Source organism: Setaria italica, chromosome III, assembly GCF_000263155.2.
Source record: "Setaria italica strain Yugu1 chromosome III, Setaria_italica_v2.0, whole genome shotgun sequence".
Lineage (NCBI taxonomy): Eukaryota > Viridiplantae > Streptophyta > Magnoliopsida > Poales > Poaceae > Setaria > Setaria italica.
This window is the reverse complement of record NC_028452.1, coordinates 9,926,457-9,953,277: the sequence shown is the minus strand read 5'-3', so window position 1 is coordinate 9,953,277 and position 26,821 is coordinate 9,926,457. Positions and strand designations below refer to the sequence as shown.

Sequence of the window (26,821 nt, the reverse complement as noted above, 5' to 3'; positions counted from 1 at the left end):
GCGTAGTGGCTTCTTTTAACACAATGTAGCAGCTTAACGTGAAATATTTTTAAAATAAATATAATAATGGTTCCAATATACATATGTAACATATTTTGTTGATGCATGTTTAATTGTTTAGGGCAGTAATAGTTGAATTATATGTGTACGTGAAGGGTTTATAAGGCATCTAATGATCACGATGCACGATTTAATTGACGGGGAAGCTATATGATGAACTTGATATATCTTGGACACGACATCACATTTTTAAAAAACATTAGAAACCGCATATACAAATAACAAAATCCATTAACATGCAGTAGGCTGTGCGTATTTTCCTACACCATAAATATCAACGACTTTTATTAGAGCAACTCCAAAAGGCTGCTAATCTTACCCCCAATATCCTTTTTAGGGAGAAAAAGAGAAAAAACGAACTCCAGCAGTCCACCCAAACCTTCTCCAATTTTTTAGCGACGCTAAGAGCAACTCCAAGAGTAAGCTAAAAAATTCTTTCCCAAAACGAGGTATTGGGGGCTATGCTAAAAAATTTCCCCTCCAAAAATATATCAGCCCACAGCAGAATGCTAAAAGCTAGCCTCCCAATATTTCAAATCGGACCACATCATCATATTGGGTCCATTTTAAAATCCGTTTTTTTTTTGCTAAGCAGCGTTGGAAGCCTCCTGTCGCCGACTTTTATTTCCCAGCACCATCACGCCGCCAGATCCCGGGCCATCGTCACTGCAAGCTTTATTTAAGTGATTGTAATTTAGTCTTTGGAAAACATAACACTACTGAATACCGATTGATGTACTAATGATAATCTAAACCAATCCGAAAAGATAGAAGTTAGGCACAGCCTGTTCAGAACACACAGGCAAAGGAAAACAGAGCAACAATTTCAATACTGCTACTAGCAATTTGAAGCACAGATAGCAGGAGCATCAGTCGGTCACCTGTCAGGCAGCGAGTTCCTCACTTTGTAGATAAGCGCGGACAGCACCTCGGCCTAATCTTGACCCAACGCAAGCAACAAACAACACCATTAGTACGACCATAAGAACATGATCAGATCCAATCAATGTGCAGGTAGTTCAGATACGCGCATATACTTTGAAGAAGTCCAAGAAGAAATCGTTGAAGAGCGCGACGAGGACATGGAAGGCCTTGGCCTGGACCTGCGCCACCCGCCGTATCTCCTCCCCGACCCACCCATCTGCCGCACCCCCCACCCGGCCTCCCGCGCCAGGTACTCGTCGTCGTCCTCTACGCCTGCAGCAGCGAATCCCTCATCCGTCGTGGCTAGGAGAGAAGGCACCCCCACCCCTCCCGGCCACAACGTGCTCCCAAGAAGACTCTTCTTGCTCTTGGCGCCGCCTCCTCCTCGTCACAGTTTTGCAGGTCCTACGCCGCCGTGCTTATGGTGGAGCGGACGAGGAAGCCATTCCTGAAATAGATGGCGTGCTTGCAGGTGTCTTGCACACCTCCGCCACCACGGCCAGCTGGAGCATGACGGCGGCCGCACCAAGGACGATGAGCACCGCGCGGGCTCCGGCCGTGGCATGGCTATTAGCTAGCTGCTGGTGTTTATTAGTCGCGGCTAGCTCTCTGGGTGCGTGGGATTAGCGTGCAGGAGGCTGACGGCGAGAGGAGGGGTCGGGACTGCTGGATCGGGCCGGGGGGGTGAGGGAGATACTACGACGAGGCGGGTGGCCTTGCGGAGGGGCGGGTGGCCTCGCGGAGGAGGGCGCTGTCGGGAGAGGAGGGCCGCCGCCGCCGGAATCAGCGGAGAGGAGCGCGCAAAAAAAAAAGTGCGGGAAGGGGGCGCGGCAACGGAGGTCGGGGGATTGGGGAAGACGACGGGTTGCGAAAATATACAGGGCGAGGCGGCGTTTTTTAGCGTTGCTAATTTTTTGGGAAAGTTTTAGATAGACGGTTGGAGTTCATTTTTTCTCTTTTTCCCCTAAAGAAGGTATTGAGGGTAAGATTAGCAGGCTCTTGGAGTTGCTCTAAAAAACAGCCTTCCACCGCGTATATTTTAGCGTTGGCGTTCCTCCCCTAATCCTTATTCCCGCACGCCGCGCGTCCCTTCTGATGGGCCCAATACGATGACGTGGTCTGTTTTGAAATATTGGGGGTAATTTATTAGCGATCTGCTGTGGATTGATATGTTTTTAGGAGAAATTTTTTTTAGGAAAACCCCAATACATAGTTTTGGGGAAGAATTTTTTGACGTACTCTTGGAGTTGCTCTTATACTAATGTATGGAGGGCCCCTCAAATGCATGCATGCAGTGTGTTTAGAAACTAACGCCACCATTTTAGGAACCCTTGCCGCATGGTTCTTTTTCTTTATTTTCGAATTGAGTTTTTTTTCTATTTTCTATATATAACCAATGATCCATATTTGATTCATGTCTTACCTCCTTAGAGGTAAAGCGTTTTACTCATCGACTTTTTGGGCTAGTTTAAACTGTTAGAGCATCGTAAAATCCAACAGTTTATTTTTTTTCGATTAATCTAGAAATTTCTAGGCCCTCTCAGTTGGTGGCTTCTTTTAACACTATTATATTAAGATAATAGATTTTAACGGTCGGATGTTTTTATAATAATACTTTTCAAATACTAATATAGAGTAGCATTGTACGTTATAGCTCTATAGATATGGTCTCCCAACAGTCTTGCGTCAGACTTTTAGAGCTTGAACGCCAATCAGTAACTCGCCAAATTGTCAAATACCCACCCGTAAGCACGTACCAAAAGGTAATGCCGTCGTACTGAAACAACACGGTAGTAGTACAGTTCTTACAGGAACAAGGGACGCAAAATTGTGTGAGTAATTGCCAAGAAAAACTTGGGGCGTAAAAGAGAAGCAGTCCTAGTGTAATTAGCTGGTGCTTGCGTGCATCTCAGGCGATGGACACCTTGGCGCCGACCTCCTCGAGCTGCTTCTTGGCGTCCTCGGCCTCGTCCTTGCTCACGGCCTCCTTGAGCTTCTTGGGCAGGCCCTCGATGAGGTCCTTGGCCTCCTTGAGCGCGAGGTTCGTGAGCGCGCGCACCACCTTGATGGTCGCGATGCGCGCGCTGCTGGGCACCTCCTCGATCACCACGTCGAACTCCGTCTTCTCCACGGGCGCCGCGGCCTCCTCGCCGCCCGCCGCGCCGGCGCCTGGCGCGGGGACCACGGCCGCAGGGGCGAACGCGGCTGCGGTGACGCCCAGACGCTCCTGCAGGTGGTCCACGAGGCCCCGCGCCTCCTCGAGGGTGAGCCCCGCGATGGCGTCCCCGAGCTCGAGCACCTTCGGGGAGGCCGTCGAGGTGCAGGCGACGGCGAAGCGGCCGCCGCGTCCGCGGGCGGGGAAGGCAACCGCCTTGGGGAGCGAGGAGGAGGAGGCGGTGGAGACGGTGAGGCGGGGAAAGGAGGCGGAGGAGAGGGCGGTGGAAGCCATGGCGCGTGGGTTCTTTGGTGCGCCCTGCTCGGGTTTGGCAGGAGGAGAAAGAGGCGGGGATAAAGATAAGAAGGGATGATGCGGAGCGATGAGCTTTTCGACGACGCGTGGTTGTCCACGCCGCTTGCACGTTTTCGTCTGTTGGATCTGCAATGGACGGCCGAGAAGGGCGGTCACCGGAGCAGTTAAGTCGTTGACTTTGACATTTCTACCGCTTCCCGTGCGGCTTACGGCTGACGTGGCATCACTTTAGCTCTGCACCATCCCATTGCGTTGCACGGACAAGATGACCTCTGCTACTATCATGCAACGGTTAAGGCATATGCCTCTCTCCACAGCTCAAGATTCATGCTAAAAGAATTCACCTGCGGGCTGCCGCCACAAAGGACTTTGCATTTGCACTGCTAAACGCCTAAACTGCAACCAAAATATATTCTCTGGGCAAACACTGACACAAAGCGGCGAGATCCTTTACCTTTACCACGGCCAAAAGGGACACGCTTGCAAAGATCCAAACCTCCCCGCCCACACTAACCGCAGCCTTTAAGCTCACTCCAAGCATATTAACCCAAGCACCGCACGAAACAAGTACACTCCAAATCCCAAGCGAAGCCGAGACAGGAGAGGAATCCGAAAGAACAAAGCGAGCGACGACCATGTCCTCGACGACGGCGCCTCTCTTCCCCGCCGGCACGCGCCCGTTGCAGGGGCAGCGGGAAGCGTCGGCCGCCGCCGGCGGCGGCGGCGGGTCGTACACGCCGGTGTTCGTGGTGCTGGGCGTGATCGCGGCGCTGCTGGTGATCTCCTGCCTCGTGGGGCAAATCTGCACCAAGAGGCACCTGCGGCCCCGTCCGCGCAGGGACCGCGTCGCCTACTATAACGATGACGACATGGAGGGTGGCGGGTTCGCCGCGCACGGGCCTCATCATCATCACGGCGGCCACGGCATTGCCAAGATGGAGGCGCCGGCGTCGGCGGCGTCTGTGGAAACGCGGGCAGCCGCGGGTGACGGCGGCGCGGCAGCTGTCGCGGTGCAACAGGCCGCGACGTGATGCTGATCAGGTTGTCATGTAACCAAGCGATACATGATGCGGTAATGCCTTTTATTACGTACGCCCTAGTTGTAATTATTGCTTGTTCTTAAGCTGTTTGCTACTAGTAGTTCCCGGCTTCTCGCCCTGTGGCCTGTGCATAGTCTCCTTAGCTTGTGTGAATCGTAAGAACCTATGGGCAAGTGTAAAGATGGAATTGTTGTTGTGACAATGCCTGGCCTGCGAATACGAAACGAGTTAGATGCATGCAGGATCATCTACTCCGAAAAAATGTTCCTGATTTTTTAATATATACACTGGAAAATTAATTCCAGTCTCTACGTCATAACGAAATGGGACAGAGTAAACTTGGATGGCACTAAAAAAAATAGGTCTAGAAATTGCAGTGAAAGAAACAACATTTCCTATTTCATCTGGCATAGAAAGTATTATCACTTGTTAAGATCACCTGCCCACACAGGAGTGTTCTAATCTGGTGCCAATTTTAACTTTAGATCCGGAGAGCATTTGGTTGTTTATGCCGTGTAAAATTGATTCTGAACTTGCCGTGGAGAAGTGGACCTCTGGTTAAATTGATTCTGAACTCCACGTATGGCCGTATGGGAGAAACATTTTCCCTATGAGCTGCATAAGAATATGTCCATTTTTTTCCATGCAAAGCTTAAGATGGAAAAGGTACAGCAGACCCCAACGACCATTCTTGAGTCTTGATTTTTGTCAGCAAACCGCAACAAACCCCAACGTTAACGGCAATATTTAGGCGTTTGTCAGCAAAAGATCACCAATGGGTCCGGCGTGCATCAGGCTACGGCCCTATATGCAGTTGGTTTCATGGAAAATATCACAGTTACAGAGACAAGAGCACAACACTGGGGCACAGCGTCTTGAGCGGCATGTTTGTAGTTGTAGAACCTACTATCCACCTTGTTGTTGTTGGTCATCCAGAGTTCCAGACTGACCCACTGAAAGAAATATTCTCGCCATGTAGTTCTTTTTTATGGCTCTGGCCATGTAGTTTCACTGACAGATAAGGTAGAAGAACACACATGAACACATGACAGATTTGGCGGGCATCAGCTGAATTTCGGGCGATTGGGAGTGCGAGTCCGCGGCGGAAAAATGGCTCTGGTGGCCGTGAGGATTGGGCGTGCGGGAATATTGGGTGCTCGTTTCGGAGCACGTATTTTTCTATCCGGTTCCAAAATTAGTTTTGGCAATGAATTTTGGTACTCTTGGAGATGCTCCAAGAGCACTGGCTAGACATGGAATGTCGATTGTTTCAGTATTTGCGTTCGCTTTTATCCGGCCAGCGCGCGCCGGACACAGCAATGGCAAACAAACAACATTAGTGCAGGAGCCGCCGGGCCGGAGCAAAGCCGCGAGAGCACGACGAGAGAGGAGAGTTCGATGCGAATACCTGCTCCCGGGAGCCGCCGCATCTCTTGCAGTTTCTTGGTCCATCGCGGTTGCTGCCGCCCGTGAGAGAACGGCACCAAACGATCGAGGCGCGTCAGTAGTATATGTTCCAAATCCAAACGCTTCATGCATCCAGCTCCGCCAAAAGTGGAGACACCATTTGAACGAGCAACAGGGATTGCAGATATAACCTACCTGCACCTGTCTTGCGGAGGAGGGAGAGAGAGATCCACCTTCAGCCATCGCCCACATCTTCATTCCTAACGTTGGGATCGACGCAGATTTTTCGCAGCAAAGCTGTTATATCTTTGTGCCTTCGTATTTGAGCGGCGAGCAGCGTATCTGTCGCGGACTCTCGATGCAAAGTTAGGTCGAGGACAGCTTAGGTGGCATCTCTTTGCTGTAAATAAATTTGCATTTTCCAATCTTGATTTGCAGATATATATTAACTAATATATACTGTATGTAGATAGCTAGCAGTTTTGGTACCCTGGTTGCCAGAAGTCGGATCCAGATCCAGGCGTTCATGTGCATTGCTGCTTAAATATGCATGGAACTCCACTGGTATACTATACATGCAACTACAAAATTCACATTGCTAAAACGAAAGCCGCTAAATGCTTAGCTCCCGCTGCAATCCACATAGCTACTTGGTCTTTAATCTTCTCGCTGCTGTGTTTGCTCTTTATGTTTGAATAACTTACACGATTAAATTGGTCGCGTAATTTTTTTTTCACCTTTTCAATTGATTGCGTAGCTGCATCCAGCTGGCGGACTGAGAACACGTGGTCGGTATGGACTGGTGTCTGGTGCTGTATCTACTGCTGCTGATGTAGACTACAGTAGTAGATATCGGCTCACGTCAATTGGATCACGGCGGGCGCATAGCATCGTTCGTGCAATGTGTCGTGCGGCCTTTTCTTTTTTATCCATCAGAGAGGTTTGGGTGAACATTGGCCATCCGCCATTGGGTGCCTTTGGCAGACTGCTTAGCTAGGATTCACCAGCTAGGCTGGCCTTCTGCTAATCAAGCACATTTTCTGTGGAGAACATCTGCTGGTGGTTGCTAATCAAGCACATTTTCTGTCAGTCCAGCTTCATGTTCCTACTTATTTCTTCTTCAGAACTAAGACAGTCGAGCTGAGCACTAGATACATCTGATGGCAGTTCTTCTCGCTGGCTAGATGCTAGCCAAAATCCAAGCTAGCGTGGCCAGTGTGCAAGCTGCAGGAACAGGAAGAACAGTACCCATGCACGCACGTACCTGACAGCTCGTAGCAGACAGAGAACATTGCCATGAGATTCCGACACGTTCTCCACATGCACTGACGCATCTTCTCCTCCGCTTCTTCCCCCACATCCATTTTTCTTTGTTTTTTTTCTAGTCAGCCGTCTTGCCTGTCACTATGCCTTGGTAATTAATGACACGCTGCTACTGCATGGTCATCGGTTACACTTGTCGTCTTCTGATCAACGTATTCGTCACCCCTAAAGCAAAGCCTTGTCTTAAACCTGCCGCTCAAGATGCAGCAGAGTAGCAGTAGCTAGCAGCCACTAGCCAGACTTCAGTGGTTCAGCCACGGCCACTCTCAGTCTCTGAAGTCGTCTGAAGTCTGAACTCGCTCTTGCCCCCAAGCCAGAAGCCAAGCCACACACCGATCTCTCACGGGCGTCCTCCATGCACAGCATGTGAGAGGTTACAGCTTACACTGCGAGCAGAGCAAAACCACCCCCTGCAACGAATCAGACATGAGATCGCGACGCGCTGGCTGCTACAGTTTCCATTTGTACTGCCGCGCTGGCCGCGCCCCGCACAGTAGACGGATTAAAATGCCGGCCTGCTTTTACCACCCCGAAATGGCGCCCTGCACGGCCTTTAACTCACGGGGCGCCCCCCTGCGTCTCCCCCCACACCCCAAAAAACGTGAGAGCGAAAGCACCAGAGCTTGCAGTTTTCGAGCACTGTAGCTACCTGTCCTCCCCCCGGCCGCAGCCATCACCGTTCCGTGTATGCGCCATCCTGTAGAGTAGAGTGATCCAGCTCATGCTACCTCAACTCACAGTCACCGTCCGGCCGGCGACGAGAGGGGAGTAAATTCGGTCGGTCTCGCGTCTTTGGTTGGTTTTGCTTGTTCTGTTGCGGCGAAATGTGACGTACGAGTCTCCTGCTTGTCACTCTGGCTTGGCGTTCATCAGGCTACTGTTTCGTGTTTGTGGCGTGCGAGGCTAGTCTGACTGTGTGCGCGGGCTGTCTTGAGATCTTTACTGGGAGTCGGTAAAAGTCCATAAAGTTTTACCGGCCGGCCCGGTCTGCAGCTGCGCGGCGGCCTGCGGGGCGCAGTGCACGCGCCGCGCGCGGGCGCGGCGGCTCGTAATCAGAAACCCACCTACAAAACGCTCGCCGTGTCGTGTCGCGATCATTCGCCGGGGGCGGGCGGGCTACGGCTAACCACCGGTCTCCGGTTCGCTTCCCGAGCTCGCTGCGTGTGCCCCTGAGCGCCCTTTTTGCTGCTGTTGCTGTACGATGAGCAGGGGGAAGGAGCAGCAGCGCGAGGCGACGGCGGCGGTGGCGGTGCCCCCGAGGCGCGGGCGCTGGTTCGACGAGGAGCCGCCGACCACGACGGCGGCGGCGGCCGGGTGCGCGGGGTGGAGGTGCCGGTCGTGCGCGGCGGTGGCGATCGCGGACTGCGTCGCGCTGGGCTGCTGCCCGTGCGCGGTCGTCAGCCTGCTGGCGCTGGCGCTCGTCAAGGCGCCGCTCGTCGTGGGCCGCCGCTGCGTCGGCCGGCTCAGGAGGCGGCGGCGCTTCATCCTGCACAAGAAGCGCGTCCGCGACGTCGCGGCCTCCGCGGCGGCGGCGGCGACGATCACGACCGCGGCGTGCGACCGCGACAAGGGCGCCAAGGTGGAGACGCCTCCGCCCGGCGCGGACAGGACGACGGCGGACGCCCCCAGCGCGACGAGCACGCCAGCGCCGGCGCCGGGCCAAGCCGAAGCGGAGCTGGCGTGGCTGGACGAGATGTACCGGGTGGGGCACTGGGGTTTCGGCCGCGTGTCCTCCTCGGGGAAGACGCCGTGAGGGCGCCTGCGCGAGTGCCGGCGGCCGCGCGCGGCGGTGGGAGGGGAGACAGGTCCTCGTCGGACGTACTGCGCGTCAAACGTGCGGCGCTGCTGCATGATTGGTGAGCCGAGGGCACGTGGCTGCTCTGGTTTGAAATTTTTTCTTTCTTTTAGGATCGGGGTAGATTCAGGTCGCGCCTTGTCGGGTGCACGGCACGTTTGGCGCTTAGTTTGGGCCCGGCCCTTTGGGTTTGGTAGTTCTTTCGTTGAAGAGGTGCACACGGCCTGCCTGTTGGGGGGATTGGATGGATGGGCCTTTTGCTTGCACGGATCACGATGTGAGGTGCCGCTTGTTCCGTGCGGAAGAAAACAAAAAGGATTCTGTGTATGATGACTCGGTTCTTTTGCCGGTGGCATGTTCAGATGAGAGGGGCTTTGTCTACCTACTTACCTTTCGCTTTCATTTTTACTTACCATATCGGTAATTTCCTAGTAAAATACAAGTACGTCGGGGGAACATGATGATTTTGTTACTAATTGCACTGTAGTGCAAGTGCAGAGAACAGCCTTTTGGGCCCACATACGACGAGATATGAGCATCGGCCCAAGGCATGAGACACACCACGATTTGGGCCCATTAGCATAAAGATGAGGATAGGCCATCTACTCATCTAGTAGGATTCTAGGTCAACCAAATAGCTTGTTCCTCTTCTTCCACTCATGTGTAAGATCTTACGGAACAAGCAAACCTGGCCTATGGTCTTAGTAAAATGTTACTAATCCCCAGCCGCACACGTGCAAAGAGGGCGCCATGCCACCGTGCAACGTTAGCAAAGCATACTTTACTGAAAACGAAGCATATTACCCGGGCAACATGGCGTCAAGGACACGCCATAAGCCACACAACTCAAAACATCATAACTCATAAGCACGCATCAGTGCATCGCAGCTGTAGTGATATTTACCATCACTGTTAGGAAGAGAACACGCACAGACTGACAGGCACGCGCACACGAATTGACAAAGCAAAATTACATTTAACAAAAGCAATCCAGTTCTGCTACTATCCAGTGACTCCACCTCCTGCTTCTCCAACAACCTCAGCAGTAAGCACAAGCAGGCCCCGTCGATCCCGGCGGTAGGTAAACGATGCCCGCAACCGCAAGTGTGCAAAAAGCCTACGAGGAACAGTGCAGAAGCGATAAGAGGAGCACATGGGTCGGATCCTTTCCAATCCATTCCGACTGCACTCCACTGGGATCCTTGCTGCCGTCCAGCTTGCATTCCATTCCTAACTTCCAAAGCTTTGCATTCTATTCCCTTCCATTCCATCGCCAGCCTTCGCCTCCTCCTCCAGTCCTCCCAACGCCCGCCACGTGTCACCGGCGCCCGCCCGGCCCGCTCACCGACCGGCCACTCCATCCTACGCCGCTCACTGACAGGCGGGCCGGAGTTCAGAATGGCCCCCCACCTGCCGGTAGGAAACGCGGCCTGCGTGGTGCGACGCGCAAGCCGCCCCTGGCCCGCCGCGCTCGCATCTGCCCCTTCCGCCCGTCCTTTATTTTCCGCGCTCCGGCCAGCTCGTGCCAGACGGACTCCACACCCCGACCAAGTGGCTTGCCATGCCCGACAGTGACCACCGCCGAGGCGTGGCCGCCGTTGCGCGCGGCCTTCTGGAACACCCGGTTGCAGCAACGGCGACCACCACCAGTGCTTCCTCCTCCCACGACGAGGAGCACGAGGTGGAGGGCTTCACCTTCGCTGCCGTCGCGCGTCTGCCTGCCGGTGGCGCGTTCCCCGACGGCCGCGTCGGCCCCGTGTACCCCGTCTTCGGCCGCCCGCGGTCGCCGCCGCTGCGGGAGGCGGAGGATCCGGGCACGGCCACCGCGCTGGTGCCGCTGGGGCAGCTCCTCCTGGAGGAGCGGGGCGCGCCGTCATCAGGGCAGTCCGAGGACGACGACGGCGGGCTCGACGGGGTGCCGGCGGAGACGTACTGCCTGTGGTCTCCCGGGGCCTCTCCAGCGCCGGGATCTCAGTCGCCGTCGTCGCCGGCGCGCTGCCGGAAGAGCGGCTCCACGGGTTCGGTCCTCCGGTGGCGGCAGCGGGTCGTCAGGCGGAGCCACAGCGACGGCAAGGAGAAGTTCGTGTTCATGGACGCGAGCTCCGAGTCCGAGCGCAACGCCGGCAGGAAGTCGACGTTCCTACCGTGCAAGCAGGATCTTGTCGGGTTCTTTGCCAACGCCGGCGCGTTTCGGCGGAGCTACCTCCCGTTCTGACGCAATGTCATGTTGTTTTACAGCTGTGACTATAACGTGCGTATTGATTAGTGCTTAGCTTAAGTTAATTTTACTACTCTGTCTCAAGATATAATGTGTGTCTAGCAGCAAAATTTATAAAACGAGCTATAATTTGAAACGGATGGAGTAATTATTAGAACTACATGAGTGTACCTGAGGTTTGTATTAGAATTGTTGTCAATCGTATCTGGTTAGCTGGATACAAACCGATTCTTCAGGAAAGCACTGAGCAAAAGACAAATATTTGAAGTTTTCAACACATCCTCTCTGCAAATTAATGACAGAAATATGTCTGAAAACCTACGAAAATATCTCTCTAGTACTATGCTTCAGACTTCAGAAGTTCGGAGTAATAAACAGCACTAGGCCGAAAACAAATCCGAAGCATAGTACTAAAGAGCAAAGTGTTCCAACCAAAAGAAACTTCAATTCCATGGACTTTGCTATCTTTCATTCATGCCCCGTCTAGGCCTTTCAACGGTTCCTCGTTATCACTTGGAGTTGGAGTTGGAGTTGCTACTCTTCACTGGGAGTTTACCCCTCTCTCTCTCTCTCTCTCTCTCTCTCTCTCTCTCTCTCTCTCTCTCTCTCTCTCTCTCTCTCTCTGTTTTTTTTTGCGGCTGCCAAGTTCTTGGTCATTTGCTTCTTTGTTTGCATCTTTCATCCTCCTCTGCTTACCCTTTGCCAGCAGCGATCTTTTCCTCATCTTGTGATTTACCCCCTGTGGTGTTTGCTAGCTGCTTCCGCAGGAGCAATGCCATCCCCATCAGTGCCAGGAATATTCCCACTAGCCGATTTTCCCTAGGGTCCGTTCGGTTAGTTACGATTGGACCTAGGAACCAATCCAGCTTAATCCAGCTTATCAAGGTTATACAAATTAGTGAAGCATTCCAAGCAGGAATCGTTCCAGGAACTCATTCCCGGGTAACCGAACGATCCCTTAACAAACCTGTGCCCAGCAGCAACAGAATCACACAATTGGCGGTTCATAAGGCTTAAAGTGAACATGCGGATCTCGGTGCTCGATCTGGATGATTTAAGTAATCCGTGGGATCGGCACCATGCTTAGCAACTCACGGATCAGGTCAACCTCCTAGGCAGGGCACGACAAAAGCTGCAGCGGATGCAGCAGAAAGTCCCTCTCCTGCGCGTATGACCGAGCGTGCACACTCCTGGATCATGCTGCTCGGAAATCAGAATAATAGTTCTGTTTTTTTTAAGAGAAGCCAACAGATTCATTGTCAGTCTATGCATTTTCTAGAGAAGAAGAATAATAGTTGTTCTGGTGAGCAAGATCATATTCGTGCATGCTTTCATTTTGATCTTCCACGGAGACACGAGTGCCTCCTTTATCCATCACACATCAACGTGCACTCTTTTGTGATACCCACCATGGCAGCCGTACCTACAAATTGGAGGCCTTGGAACGAAACCCATAAAGCGGATTTAAAATCTGAAAAAAATCTAAAAATACGACAGAATCAAAGAAATATTTTCACTTAAGTATAAAACTTATATAAATGCTATTTCTTATAATACTTAGGAACGTATCAAATATTAATAAAAAAATAATAAAGATAGTACTCAAGCAACTAAGTAACCTCATGTTCTACCCAAACCAGCGAAATCAATCAGCTAGCGTCACAAAGACCTCAAGGGCATTCCTGCGTGTGTATTGGGCTTTCAAGTTGCTGGGTTTTCAGAAGCTCACAGGTAAGGTTAGCCTCCTTTGCGATGCACACAAAAGGCAACAGTGGAAGCAACAGAAAATTTGCACCCCTGCAGTACATCTGATTCGTGCACGCTCCTATAGGCTTCTGCAAGCTGGTTAAAGCTGGTCACTTTAAAGCCCATTAGGCCCAACTAGCATAGAAGCTTAAATCGACATTTTAACAAAATAAGTTCAACATTTTTTAAAAACTAAACCAACATAAAAAAAATAGTAGATTCAACATTTTCAAAAATCTAAATCAACATTTCTGCAAGAAGTACAACATTCAATACTTTTTATTGTCTATTTCAACATCTCGGTAGAATGGATTCAACAATTTTGAAAACAAAGATCAACATTTCGGGGAAAAAAAATCATCTTCTCCAGCATCGTTAGGGGTGGCGGCGCACGCAGAGCCTGTGGCAGAGCCCCATGTGCGGGGACGACGGCGGGCAGGAAGCGGCGGCTGGGCTCCACGCGCGAGGGCCGGCGGCGGAGAGGCATGCGAGGTCGGTAGCGGCCAGACCGGCGGCGCGCGTGGGGAAGCCGGGGCAGGCAGCGATGAGGTCGAGAGCTTGCGGCGGGGAGGGCAGCGCCAGGGCCGGCGGCGAGCGTGGGGGAGGCCCTAGGGCCGGCGGTGGCTGGATTGCTGTGTTAGGGTTGCAGGAGATTGATTAGCATCTGACGGTTCAAATTGTGTATAGGGATCTCAAACACCGGAAGCCACTAAGGTATGGGCTTCCGCCAGATAGGTAACTCGCCTGTTCGCTTCAGCTTATTCAGCCGGTTTATGAGTCACCAAACAGTATTTTTCTCTCACAACAAATCAGCCGTTTCAGCTTTTCAGGATTGGTGAAAAGCACCACCCACGTCTTACGTGGCTTCGTGAAGAGTTTCGACGGCAGCAACCGCCCACGAGCCCAAGGAGTTTGAGGCAACAGAGTGGGCTTGGCTGTAAGCCTCGGGCTGGATTGTACGGATGCCTGCGATTTGGAGGCCCAACAGTAGTAGTAATGAGTTTTTTTTTAAAGTAGTAGTCAGGAAATGGACCTTATATTTCTTGTACATGCAAAGTAGAAAAATAATTAGGAAACGGATGTCATGATCCTCTCAGACAAAGGAGAGAGGAGACAAATGCATGCTGCGAGCATCAAAACTTGTTATTCCGTGAGAACTAATAATTGAAAAATCCGGTAAAAAAGTAACCCCGAAATTTTTGAATGGCAGCAGTGTGCAAAAATATACTTAGCTTTTCTCTACCCTCCACGAAGAGAAACAAAGGTGAAAATGCATAGGCGCGCGTTCTGCAGGTGGGCTGCGGCGCGGCCATTTGCCGCCCACGCGCTATCTATCATCACCACCACCATCCCACTGCCACTACAACCTCGGCCACGTCGACATCTCACTTGAAAACCTGATCCAACCCCGACGATGTCGATGGTGCCGATTCGATCGTGCACTCGTACCTGGCCTTCGGCCAACCAAAGCGCGTCACCACGCACGTCCATCCAAAGATGCCCGATGCTGCGATCAGCGATCAGGATTATTCCATCATCAGCTAGCAAAAGGTTTCAGTGGCTTGACGCATGCGCCATCGCCGCGTATAAAAGCAAAGCCCATGGTGCAGTGGAGTTACCCAGCCAGGCAGCCATGGGACGCCGCAGTTGCCGGAGTCCGGGCACGGAGACCGAACGCGAGCAGCAGTAGCAGGAGCGCGAGAGACCATGGACGGTGATGACTTCACCTTCGCCGCCGTCCCGCCGCCTCTTCTGGCAGCAGGCGGCGGCGGCGGCGGTCGCATGGGCCCACTGTACCCAGTCTTCGGCCGGCCGAGGTCCCCGCCTCGGCCTGCGCCGGAGCCGGTGACAGCCACCGCGCGGGTGCCGTTAGGGCGGCTTCTGCTGGTGGACAGGGAACCGACGCCGGCGGAGGACGGCGACCTCGACTCGGTGCCGGCGGAGATGTACTGCCCGTGGTCCCCCGGGTGGGCGGCGGCGGCGGCGTCCCCGGCGCGGTGCAAGAAGAGCGGCTCCACGGGGTCGGTCCTCCGGTGGCGGCCGCGGCTCGTCGGGCGGAGCCAGAGCGACGGCAAGGAGAAGTTCGTGTTCTTGAGCACCAGCGCCTCCGGCCGTAAGGGGAGGACCGGCGGCGGCGACGGTGGCGTCGCTGCCGCTCTCGGCGGCCACGCCTGGAGCCACTACGCGAAGGGCGGCGGCAATGGCGGCGCGCGCCGGAGGTCGTTCCTGCCGTACAAGCAGGACCTCGTCGGGCTGTTCGCCAACACCGCCGTGTTCCGCCGGAGCTACCACCCGTTCTGACGTAGCGTACGTGCGCGTGCTCCCGGTGTGGTTCTATCCTACCTGCATATACGTAACAAATACGTACAGCTACTAAGTTGGTCAGTTCGGTGTGATATACTTTGCTCTCTGATTGATCGGTAACTCTTGCTGGTTTGTTTGTTGGTAATCATCGGTTTATGATCACGTACGGTGTAACAGAGCTTGTAGCAGGCCACAGGTGCAGTGTGTTAGTTTGTGCACACTCCATTTCATTTAGCATTCGAGATTAGATTTTTTTGATTTTCTTTTTTCCTTTTCTTTTGCTGTCTTGCTTGTAGAACAGAGGTATTTTGGATTATGCAGCGTGATCTATTAATCTATTATGACTTGATGAGACTGTTCACGCTACAGAAAAAGCAGATGTGAGAATTTCTAGTTCGTTTTTTTATTCTACTTTGCTGGCGATGTTCTACCCAAGTACCCATGACCTGTGCTTTTGTGTAAGCTGCCACCTACCTGATCATTGTCCTAATGTTGCCTGGAGCCTGGTGCATGGCATCAGGTAGCAGATCTGAACCACAGAACCAGAGCCAGCTGGGAATGCTGCGTCTTCCTTCAAATGGAAGTACGTACACCTTTCTCCCGAGGACGCTTCAGATTCAGTTGGTGTCGAGCATACAAAGGCAAGGAAAAATAAAAGTGGTGGCGTCGTTTTCCATCGCCTGCACTGCACCAACCCTCGTTCATTTCCCGAACTTTACTCTTAGGATTAGTGGCGCTAACAACCTGGTGCGTGCCATGATCCATCCATGTCCGCCTTAACTACGCCGTACCAGTACCATACTCGCCGAAGCGGTCAGGCACTGCTGGTACCACTTCAGCTTGCACTCGCCTTTCACGGAAGACAAAGCCACAGCCATTAGCCCTATAGGAATATAGGATTACTCCACCAAGCAGTAGCCGCTGATGAGACAGACTGATTATATGGCTAGCTCGCCCAGCTGTGCAGGTTCCTTCCGGCCTACGACCCCGGCCCGGGGCCTGGGATGTATGGTGTATCTCGGCCATTAATTTAGGTGGAGGCTTGATTAGGAAGCCGGGGTTAGTGTGGCGGCGAGGGCTAGCTAAGACCGGGGGTTAATGCGAAGCAGACCCGGCACGCGATCGAAAAGGATGGCACCGGGCCACTGGCAGCGTGACTCGGTTGGCGTCACCGATTTATTACCGATGGGTTCGACTGCTTTCAGATAACAGCTGCTGGTTCTTGATTAGTTGATTAAGGTGGAGGCTTTGATTAGTTGATTCGATGATATGCCGCATGCAATTGATCAACGGCCAGCATTGATTGAAATCCTAAACACTAGCTAGTACTGGTAGCACGTCTGTTTGGTATGACTCCAACTCTGGGTGGAACTGCTCCACTCCAAAACTCCAGGTGGAGTCAGCTCTAGGTAAAGTTGGAATTGTCTAATGGAGGTGTTTGGTTGGGAGGGTGTCCCCAGCTCCAAAAAAGAGAAGTTTGAGAGTAGATTGCCATTCTTGCCTTTGGTTCGATCTCGCCCTCCACCACAGAAGCCCACTGTTCTTCCTCCTCTCGCCGGGAGCAAGGAACGGAGCAAAGGATTTTACTTTCCTCAGGGACCCAATCACAAAAGAGCCAGGCTCCTTCTTCCTCCTCTCGATGGGGCTTTGGCCAACCGGCTTGCCGGCGCTCCGGTGAGGTGGTGTCTCGGGCGGGTGGCACAAGAGGGAGACGGGGTCGAGGGGAGTCTATGAGTGTGCTCACCGGCGGAGGGCATGGACGGAGGTGGTCAGGCGGGGTGGAGCTCGGGCGGCGGCCGGTTTTCACGGTGGCGGCGGTGCTTCGGCGGCGGGGTGACCACGGAACTGGCTAAACGGGCATGGCTCGCCAAGAGGAATCTGCTGCTGCTGCTGGCTCGCTCCAGTTGAGGAAGGAGGCAGTGAGACGGCAGAAAACCGGTGGCGGTAGCGGTGGCTCGGCCAACGGCTCTAGCGGTGGTGCAGGGAGGCTCGCGCGGATGGTGAGGCGGCGACGCGCGCAGGACGCGGGCAGCGATAGCGGCTGACGGCGGCGCAGGAGAGCGGCATCAGGAGGCCTCAAGCGGCACGGGGAGGAGAGTCGGGGAGGGGGGAGGGGGTCTCGGGAGAAAATAGAAGTGAATCATTTTTTTTAATCAGTGGCATTGGTGGGTAATTACCCACCAACTCTACGAGGAGGTTCATATTGGGTGGTTTTGGAGCTGCAAAAGAGATGCTCCAAAACTCCACCCCATTTGCACTACAGCTCCATGGAGTTGGCAGCTCCATGGAGTTTAGAGCTGGGGTGTTTGGCTGGAAAATTGGCTGGAGTTGCTGGAGTTCAGCTCTAGAGCTATGCCAAATACCCCCTAAGCTGGGTCTACAGGGGCTCGTGGAACGCAGACGCCACCGTGCTGCTGCGAATGGGACGGATCACCACCTTGCTTGTTGTTAGAGGCTTTGGAGCGGAAAAAATCGGCTGCCAAGAGGGTAGAGATGTCGAGTCAGCTTGGGCTTAGCTATACACCATGTCTCCGTTTTAATTTTCAAGGGAGCGTCGTTGTAAATCACTTTCTACCTATAAATACAATGATGCGCAACTCTACTGCATATTCGAGAAAAAAAGAATGTATCTGTGTGTTTTTTTAAAAAAAAACAATGCGCCAATGCACATTTACACCTTGACAGCGTTTCTTTTAACGAGGCATGATAATGCCCGATTGTATCGAAAAGGAGAAAAAACTCAGACTAGGCGGTACAACGAAGCAACAACTTCAAAAGGGTGAGCAACGGCGTCATGGCGACAACAACTTCCCAACGGTGTGTTTTAAAAAAAAATAGAAAAGGAATGAATCCTGTAGTCTACTTGTATAGATAATTGAAATCCAAATCATTTTTGCCTTTAGTTATCCGGCTATAAAAACAATTTTTCTCAGTTCTCTCAAGCAACCCGTCAGCGACATAAAAATCATGAAAACGTTGCCCTGTCGCACACTCGCACCAAGCTAGATCTACACCGCGTGACTTGTCCAACATGCTTGCTGCTTAGACCTTTCTTTGTCCTTTTCGGTCGCTATTTTCGATGCTTTCCATTGCAAACATCTTAGTCTTGGCAAGAAAATGTGACAATAACACTAACTAGTTTCCCAAAACTTTTTCCGATGGCTATATTGTCGCGTGTAACGAAACATCCCCTTCAGTCCTCTCTTTCCCTTGCAACTGTGTGGATTTTCAAATTCCACGACGAGCTCTAGATATGTAGGACGGTAACCTTGCAATCTATGGCACGTCAGAGCATAGCTATCACATTGATCGGTGCTGTGTTCCATGTCACGCCTAAGATTGCAACGATGCCAACTGATCCGGCAAAAGTAAGCAGCGCATGTTTTGGTCAAAAAGGTTTAGGTAATATGTGATATCAGTAAGCTCATCAAGCTGCAGTTCCCTTCTCTAGACGGTCCTCTGAATGAACACGGTATTAATAGGGTAGGCCATCTAAGAACTGTAGGATGTATACATGCTCCACAACAGACAGATATGAGTATGATGTATGGCACATCTGTATTGAAGAGGCCGAAGAAAAAGCAAGCATGATACACGATAGCATCAAGGCAACTTGGATAACCTTTTCCACCAGACCAGAGATAGTTAGATTTACAAGCATGAATTATGTACAATGGATCCCGTGGGTCGTGGTAGGCGAAATGCTAACGCCTTGTATATTTGTGTCTCTGCACCTAAGTGAGGAAATGAGTACGAAGAACCTGGTTTCTCCTATGATTCATCAGGCTTTGGTTCAAGGATCACAGGGATCTTCTCCTTATGGTCACCACGCAAGACTTCCACCGTCACCTTTGAACACCATGAAACCAGTATCTCAGCAGCTATCAAAGGTAACATATTACTTCTGTAAATGTAGGTCAAAGCTTACCGTTTCCCCAACTTTACACTGATCCAATATCCGGTACAAGTCGCTTCCATTTGTTACCTTCGTACCATTCACAGAAGTAATTATATCCCCCAGGATAAGACGACCGTAGGCATCTCGCTTGGTTGATTGCAGACCCTGGCAAACAAAATTAGTACAACTTTTAGTAACAGTAGCACTACACTGCAAACACGTTTCAAAATGCATTATGTTACGCAATAGGTGCAGAAAAAGAAAAGTTTCTTTCAAATAGTTTTTCTTGTCCATTTTATTTCTAGGTTGTCCTTGGTTTTAACCAAACACACATGAAAGTCAATGGAAACTACAATGTTTTCTCATGGTTGTATACTGAGCATTGACCATGAATAACTGAAAGACTGCCTAGGACACAAGCAGAGCTGAAGTATAATTACAACATGCCCAGTCTAAGAAATCTGTTGCTTTCAAGTTGAGCGCTTTCTAAATTCCAGGAAACATAAAAAGCTTCTTACTGCTTTGCCAGCTGGTCCATTTGAAGGAGCATCCAAGACAAGCACTCCACTTAATCCAAGCTGCTCCACAGATTGATCAGGGGCAAATTTTATTCCCAAAATAGGTCTGGTCACCTTACCAAACTTTATAAGTTGATCCACAATGCCCCCAACCTGAAAACAGGCCTTATTTATATTATTGTCAAAATATGTGATTTAACTGCTGGGAAGAATGAGAAAGAACAGAAAAATCTGAACTGATGAGCTGACTTGAGTGGAGTACTGTTTTTCTTTCGAGGGAACAGGAGGGCACAGGCCCCTTGAGTGAAATATTATTGGCAACAGATTGTTGGAAATTAGGGAAGAAAATGTACGTACAGTATCAACTGGAATGGAAAACCCAACACCAGATGATGCTCCTGAAGGTGAGTATATAGCAGTGTTTACACCTATCAAATTTCCAGAACTATCAAGGAGTGGACCACCACTGTTACCAGGGTTGATAGCAGCATCAGTCTGTATCACATCTTGTATAGGTCGTCCTGTGGCAGCTGAACTGATTTCTCTACGCAGTCCACTAGAGGAATAAGCACAAACAGCAAAACAGAGTCTCAGTGCATTCCGTATGAACCAGCCAAAGATGAATCAGCTTAAGAAACAATGTTCCACCTGATAACACCTGTTGTCAGAGTGTGGTCAAGGCCAAACTGCAAACAAGAAAATAATAAATATTAAGATTACGGGTAAATAACTAACAAGCCAAATGTACTCATAATCAAAAGAACTCACCCTAATAATTGAAGTTCAATAATTTTCCTAACAAAGCAAAGATCATACCTTTCCATACAGGAATTTGGTCAAACTTTAATCTGTATAATCACATAACTGTTTGTTGCAGCGCTATCTAGTATTATTATATTGCTTGTTGCAACTCTATCTAGTATGCTATTGCCTTTAAATGCTACCTAATAATATAATCATGAAGCAGCAACAGCAGTTTGCCTTTGCGATTGTTATAGCATGGATCAAGACTTCAAAGTCAAAATAAGAGAAAATATCAGGAATACAATAGCAAGTACTTAAAAGTTAGAACGCTAAAAAGTAGCTTTATGATAGGAAATCTAGTTCTAAGCTACAAATCAACCATCATGCACACATAATCTCATTATGTTATTATTAGTGACACAACAAAAAAAGGAAAGGTGTTCTAAGCACTCACTGGGTTTCCAATGGCATATACTTTCTGACCAACCAGTAGGTCTGCTGACACACCGACTGGTATAGGTCTTAGTTTATCCTTTGGTGCTTTGATACGCAAAACAGCAACATCCTTGTCCTGGTCAAACCCAACAACTTGTGCTTCATACACTGACTGATCAGCAAGTGTGACCCTGTATAAAACTATCAGTGGTAACTTCACTTTGCCACTATACATCTATTGATCATCATCTACAAACTATTAAAAAAAATAGAAGCAACATGGATGTTTTGTTCTATTCGTGTATCTAACTATCTAAGTAAGTCAAGACTATTTGACATTAGCAGGGTGATGCACACAAGCTGCAGAGCATGACCAACTAACAGTCTAACACACAAATGTGGTTTAGCAGTAATCAGAAGTTTATGCCATTCTTGGCTTGAAGCATTAAATCTTTTGCATTTAAAATACGCATGTAGCTTTAAGTATTACCTGAGAGTGAAATGCAAAGAATTTCTAGATTAAGTACTTTATATCCAAAATGTTTCTGTAAATGTGGGTGCATGTAACCTTCCATAACTTTAAACAACCAGATATTGAAGCTGTCGAATATGTGTCCCATTGCTTCTGCTACACTAAACTGTCGATCTTTGGGCATACTACTCATGCTCCGACCAGGTCTTCTAGTTCTAGGGAGGTAAATTGGTAATGAACCATCACTGGGCCCTGTTGCAGTTTGCTAGTATTGTCAATCAGTAATTGCGCTGCCCCAGCTTAGCAATAATACATTGCAGTACTAAAAGTCTAAAACCCCTTCCCCCCTCCGTCCACTTCAAATTATTGCAAGTCAAGAGCATATTTTAATTGGAACTTCAGCGACCCTAACATTTAGTAGAAATGACACGCTTTGACCTGAGCCCAACCGATCTAGAGAAACGTATTAGAAAAGCATCCGGTCCTCTGAAGTCTGAACCAACCTGAGGTCCGAGGCGCCACGGATGACATGGAAATTGGTGACAATGTGTCCGCTCTTATCCCAGACAAACCCCGACCCAGACCCCTGCGGCACCTCGAGCACGTCGAGCGTGAAGGCGTCCTGCCTGCAGCACATCGAAGAAATTATCTCCGCAGCCTTTGTTTGCATCAGGAGTTCAGGACATCGACACAGCAAACAGAAGCCACTGAACGCGAGTGGCATACCTCACGGCGAGGTTGGTGATGTAGACGACGGAGGGCGTGTTCTCCTGGAAGAGGCGCACGGTGGCGAGCTCGTCCGCCTGCAGCTTCCGCGGCGTGGCGACCACGAACGCGGAGGCCGCGCCGGCGTCGCCGAGGATCAGCGCCGCGGAGGCGAGCGCGACGATGAGGGAGCCCGCGGCCGACGACAGCAGCCGCCCCGCCGCCTCCGCGGGGACCAGCTCGCCTAGCCACCGCGGCGGCCACGGCCACGGCGTGGGCGCGGGCAAGGGGAGGGCGAGCGAGCGGGAGGAGGAGGTGTTTGAGGAAGCGGCGGGCGCGGGCTTTGTGGCCGCGGCGCACGCGAGGTGTTTGAGGAAATGGCGCGGGCGGCGAGGCGGCGGGCACGGAGGGGAGAGGAAGCAGGCGGTGGGAGAGGAGGAGGAGGAGGCGGCGGCCATCTGGTCGCGCTTGTGCGGGAGGGGAGTGGAGCGAGCGCAGCCGCGGCCTGCAGTGGAAGGGGTTGGACGAATCGATGAGTGGATGCGCTGCGTCGCTGCCCGGCGCTTGCTTGGCGCTTTGCTACTGGTTGGTTGGTCTCTTCCCAAATTTTGGTCTGCGTTTCGTTTGGGTTCGTGCTGCTTCGGGTCGAGCGAGGCTTCCCGAGTTCCCGTGTGTGATGGTGGATGCTCCTCGACGTCTCAAGCTTTGCGTTACCGTACGAGGAAATTGCTAACTTACAATAGGAGTCCCATGTATCTGCAGACTTACAGGATGTGACTTATGTGACCGGTTAGATTTTCACCGCTCTTAAATGTTCATGAATAATCTGTGCCATCCCCCCCTGACGTTGCAAGGCTACCAATGCAGCACAATACAAGTTATGTCCTTTTCAGAATTTTGTGATTGCGTGTAGGGTCACAGCTCTTGTTACCGAATAGGAATGCAAATCTAGTCATACTCCTTAGATTTTTTTTTATAAAATTCATTTTTGACCGTGGAACTATAGCTGGCGTTTGATCAAAAACTATAAATCTTCGACCATCTAACTAACAAAACCATTCATATTTAACCATTTTAGTTGGTGGTTTTGATGATGTGGACTACACGTGGCAGTGAGACCTCTACATGTCAGTTTCATCTTCCTCCTCCCCCTCTCCCTGTAACCTAAATCCACCCTCGGGCCACCCAATTCGCCGGTCGGCGGTCGGCCGTCCCTGTGGAGCGAGGAGTCACCGAGCGAGACGAGTGCCAGCAACCTCGTCAGCTCCGAGCCCCTGCCTCCTATCCGCCACCTAGCGCGGGACATGAGTGCGCGCACCTCGAAGCTGCAGCAAGCACCACGGCCGGTGACCTCCGCTGCCGTCCCTAACTGCCCACCCACTAGATCTTGGCACCACCTCCTGCCTACCACCTCTTCCTGCTGCTCTCGCCCCCCCCCACCCACACACACAAAAGATACTTGTGTTGTAATCTGGTTGAGGTTGTTATGATCGACCAGCTCATTGTAGATAGGATAGATTTGGTTGTTAATTTCTTTGTAAACACCTCTTGTACAAGCCACGCCGGGAGCTGTTCCCAGCCTATTTAACACAGAGCCATGAACCCTAACGGGTATCACGTTCAAGCCTTTCTCATATGGTAATCAGAACCCGGTTCCTCTTCCAGCTTCTCCATGACTCTCCCATCATCCTTCGCATTTGTTCCTTCTCTTGGCTATGCAGTCATGGAGAAGCATGCCAAGAACAACCATCCACTATGGAGAGCCCAAGTCCTGTCCGCTCTGCGAGGTGCGCAGATGGCGGGCTATGTCGACGGCTCCATGAAGGCTCCTGAGAAGATGATCCCCAAGAGCGCCACAGATACTGCGCTCATTGCTAACCCTGCATTTGAGCAGTGGGAAGTGCATGATCAGCAGGTACTTAATTACCAGTTGTCATCTCTTTCGCGCGACATCCTTGTCCAAGTCATCCCTATAGAAATGGCACGAGAAGTGTGGGTTGCCATCAACAACATGCTCACATCACAGTCTCGTGCGTGTGTCATCTCGGCCCTCACCATGGCACAGAAGGGAAACTCTACTATTGCTGAGTATTACAGCAAGATCAGGACCCTTGCAAATGAGATGGCATCTGCAGGGAAGAAACTTGAAGATGAAGAACTCGTCTCCTACATACTAGAGGGTCTTGATGTCGACTTTAACCCGCTGGTATCTGCTGTTGCTGCGTGTGTGGAGCCTATCTCTATGGGAGAGCTCTATACACAGATGACAAGCTTCGAGCAGTGTATGGATCTGCTCCATGGAAATGGCTCCGGCTCATCTGCCAACTCGGTGTCCCGTGGCGGGCGCGGTGGTGGCAATCCTCGCGGTGGATGCGAAGGAGGAGGTCGTGGCTGCGGTGGCTTTGGCCGCGGCCGCGGCAATGGACGACAGGGCGGCAACGGCAACACTGAACGCCTTGTCTATCAACTGTGTGGCAAGGAAAGCCACACGGTGATCAAGTGCTACAAGCGTTTTGACGCTTCCTTCATCGACATTCCTGAGCACAAGAGCACCTCTGCTACTACCTTGTCCTATGGCATCAACACGAACTGGTATGTCGACTCCGGCGTGACGAACAACATCACTGGTGACCTGGAGAAACTCACCATGAGGTATGAGTACTCCAGCAACGATCAGATCCATATGGCATCTAGTGCAGGTATGGAGATCCAACAGATTGGTCAAAGCATTGTTCACATCCCTGATCATAATTTTTTTTTCTAAATAATGTTCTCTATGCACCTACGGCTAACAAAAATCTAATCTCTACACCATTTTACTTCTAATAATAATGCCTTCTTGGAATTTCACCCTGATTTTTTTCTTGTTAAGGATAAGGCAATGAAAAGGGTTCTTCTTCGCGACAGATGTAGAGGGGGTCTCTATCCCTTGAAGCCTATCCCGCCTAAGCAAGTTTTAGGTGCCACCAAGCTTCCTACATCCCGATGGCACAGTCGTTTAGGTCATCCATCGTTTCCCGTTGTTCAACGGATCCTTAGCAAGCATAAACTTCCTTTTGTTTCCGATTCCAATAAAGAGACCGTATGTGATGTGTGTCAACAAGGGAAGAGCCACCAGTTGCCCTATACCAAGTCTGTTAGTGTGTCGAATAATCCTTTAGATCTTGTATTTTCTGATGTATGGGTCCTGCCCCAACCTCCGTTGGAAGATACAATTATTATGTTAGCTTCATCGATGATTTCAGCAAATTCACATGGATTTACTTACTTCGACACAAATCTGAATTTCTTCAGCGCTTTCATGACATTCAAAACTTAGTTGAATGCTTGTTTAATCAAAAAATTGTGGCTATGCAAACTGATTGGGGTGGGGAATACCAATGATTAAATTCTTTTTTCCAATGTATTGGAATCACGCATCATGTCTCATCCACAAAATGGCTCCGCCGAGCGCAAAAACCGTCACATTGTCGAGGTTGGCCTATTACTTCTTGCTCAAGCATCTATGCCCCTTAACTTTTGGGATGAAGCTTTTCTTACTGCTGTCTACTTGATTAATCGTCTCCCTAGCCGTGTTATCAACCAAGCTACCACTCTCGAGCGCCTGTTCTCCACTGAGCCTGACTATATGTCGCTGCGGACTTTTGGTTGCGCTTGCTGGCCCAATCTTCATCCGTATAACACCAAGAAACTTGCCTTCTGATCCACACACTGTGTATTTCTTGGTTATAGTCCTTGTCATAAAGGGTTTAAGTGCCTTGAAGTTAACTCTGGGCGAGTGTATATCCCTCGTGATGCTGTTTTTGATGAGACAATCTTTTCCTTCCCTAAACTTTATCCCAATGTCGGTGCCCGTCTTCGCGCTGAGATTTCTTTGCTACCAAATTCTTTGGTCAATCCTTCCTCGGTCAGGGCTGATAATGTTGTTGATCAATCTGCTATCTCCTCTACTAAACAATTGCATGAGCTTTCAGATGATTCGCCGGTGCAGGAACTAGGAAAAATGCCTGATGACGCTGCTCCGGGTGAAATCCGCCGTGATTTTGTGTTCCCAGGGCGTTTTGGTGTTGATGGATCCAACACGGGACACAATGTTGATTTTCCTAGGTCACCTGCAGTGTTCGTGTGTGAATCTGTCTTGGATTAGGTGCTAGCGTCCTCGTCTACCCCTACCTCCGCGCCAGTCTTCATGCCGCTTGGCCACGGCTTAACACCTGGTGCTCCACCGACCACATAGGCTACCCTGATTCCGCCGTTGTCCATGTGCCCGACGGCGTCTGGCATTGCGCCCTCTGCCGCGACATCATCTGCGCCCTTGTCTCCGCTGCAGGGGGGGCTACAGGTGAATCTGCATCGGATCCAGCGGCACCGGCCAGATCTTTTGCTCCTGTTCCCCACCTGCACCAGACCTTCAGCTGCAACACCTTCAGCTGCAATGTCCTACAACTCGGCTACAACACGGCATACGGAAGCCCAAAACCTACACGGATGGGACTATACGGTATGGACATTTGGCTACTGTTTCTGAGCCTAACACTCTTGTCGATGCCTTGCATGATCCTAATTGGAAAGCAGCTATGGATACTGAATTTAGGGCTCTTCTAAAGAACAACACCTGGCACCTAGTTCCACCACAGCATGGAAAGAACATTATTGCAAGGCTGAGCCGGCAAAAATTGAGGCCCTGTGCCAAACTCTAAAATGAGGCCTAACTCCCTAAAAAAGTAGGACTATAAATAAGATATATGATATATATATATAT

General features: G+C 50.9%; 5 protein-coding genes and 1 long non-coding RNA gene across 7 annotated transcripts; 3 read left to right on the top strand and 3 right to left on the bottom strand.

Moving 5' to 3' along the window:
- Positions 1 to 470: 470 nt before the first annotated feature.
- Positions 471 to 1,794, bottom strand: LOC101758885. Of its 2 annotated transcripts, none has more exons than XR_214821.3 (3): positions 1,098 to 1,794; positions 942 to 999; positions 471 to 733 (listed from the first exon to the last, which is right to left on the bottom strand). It is a non-coding gene; the product is annotated as an uncharacterized LOC101758885 (long non-coding RNA). The 2 variants fall into 2 exon arrangements; XR_001163620.2 differs by having other exon boundaries at positions 942 to 994.
- A 906-nt stretch (positions 1,795 to 2,700) lies between these two features.
- Positions 2,701 to 3,497, bottom strand: LOC101758475 (50S ribosomal protein L12, chloroplastic). Its single transcript, XM_004961124.3, has one exon. The coding sequence runs from the start codon at positions 3,431 to 3,433 to the stop codon at positions 2,894 to 2,896; it is 540 nt and encodes a 179-aa protein (XP_004961181.1). The 5' UTR covers positions 3,434 to 3,497; the 3' UTR covers positions 2,701 to 2,893.
- A 4,928-nt stretch (positions 3,498 to 8,425) lies between these two features.
- On the top strand, positions 8,426 to 8,977 carry LOC101758495. Its single transcript, XM_004963533.1, has one exon. It carries the CDS (start codon positions 8,426 to 8,428, stop codon positions 8,975 to 8,977), a length of 552 nt encoding a protein of 183 aa, XP_004963590.1.
- Positions 8,978 to 10,211: 1,234 nt separating this feature from the next.
- LOC101758059 lies at positions 10,212 to 11,512 on the top strand. Its single transcript, XM_004961123.4, has one exon. The coding sequence runs from the start codon at positions 10,581 to 10,583 to the stop codon at positions 11,232 to 11,234; it is 654 nt and encodes a 217-aa protein (XP_004961180.1). The 5' UTR covers positions 10,212 to 10,580; the 3' UTR covers positions 11,235 to 11,512.
- Positions 11,513 to 14,610: 3,098 nt separating this feature from the next.
- Positions 14,611 to 15,636, top strand: LOC101757654. Its single transcript, XM_004961122.3, has one exon. The coding sequence runs from the start codon at positions 14,691 to 14,693 to the stop codon at positions 15,282 to 15,284; it is 594 nt and encodes a 197-aa protein (XP_004961179.1). The 5' UTR covers positions 14,611 to 14,690; the 3' UTR covers positions 15,285 to 15,636.
- Positions 15,637 to 18,822: 3,186 nt separating this feature from the next.
- Positions 18,823 to 22,605, bottom strand: LOC101757260 (protease Do-like 1, chloroplastic). The gene is made up of 8 exons (XM_004961121.4): positions 22,081 to 22,605; positions 21,858 to 21,980; positions 20,902 to 21,073; positions 20,352 to 20,389; positions 20,061 to 20,259; positions 19,704 to 19,856; positions 19,216 to 19,350; positions 18,823 to 19,136 (listed from the first exon to the last, which is right to left on the bottom strand). The coding sequence occupies exons 1-8, from the start codon at positions 22,515 to 22,517 to the stop codon at positions 19,059 to 19,061; spliced, it is 1,335 nt and encodes a 444-aa protein (XP_004961178.1). The 5' UTR covers positions 22,518 to 22,605; the 3' UTR covers positions 18,823 to 19,058.
- Positions 22,606 to 26,821: the final 4,216 nt, after the last annotated feature.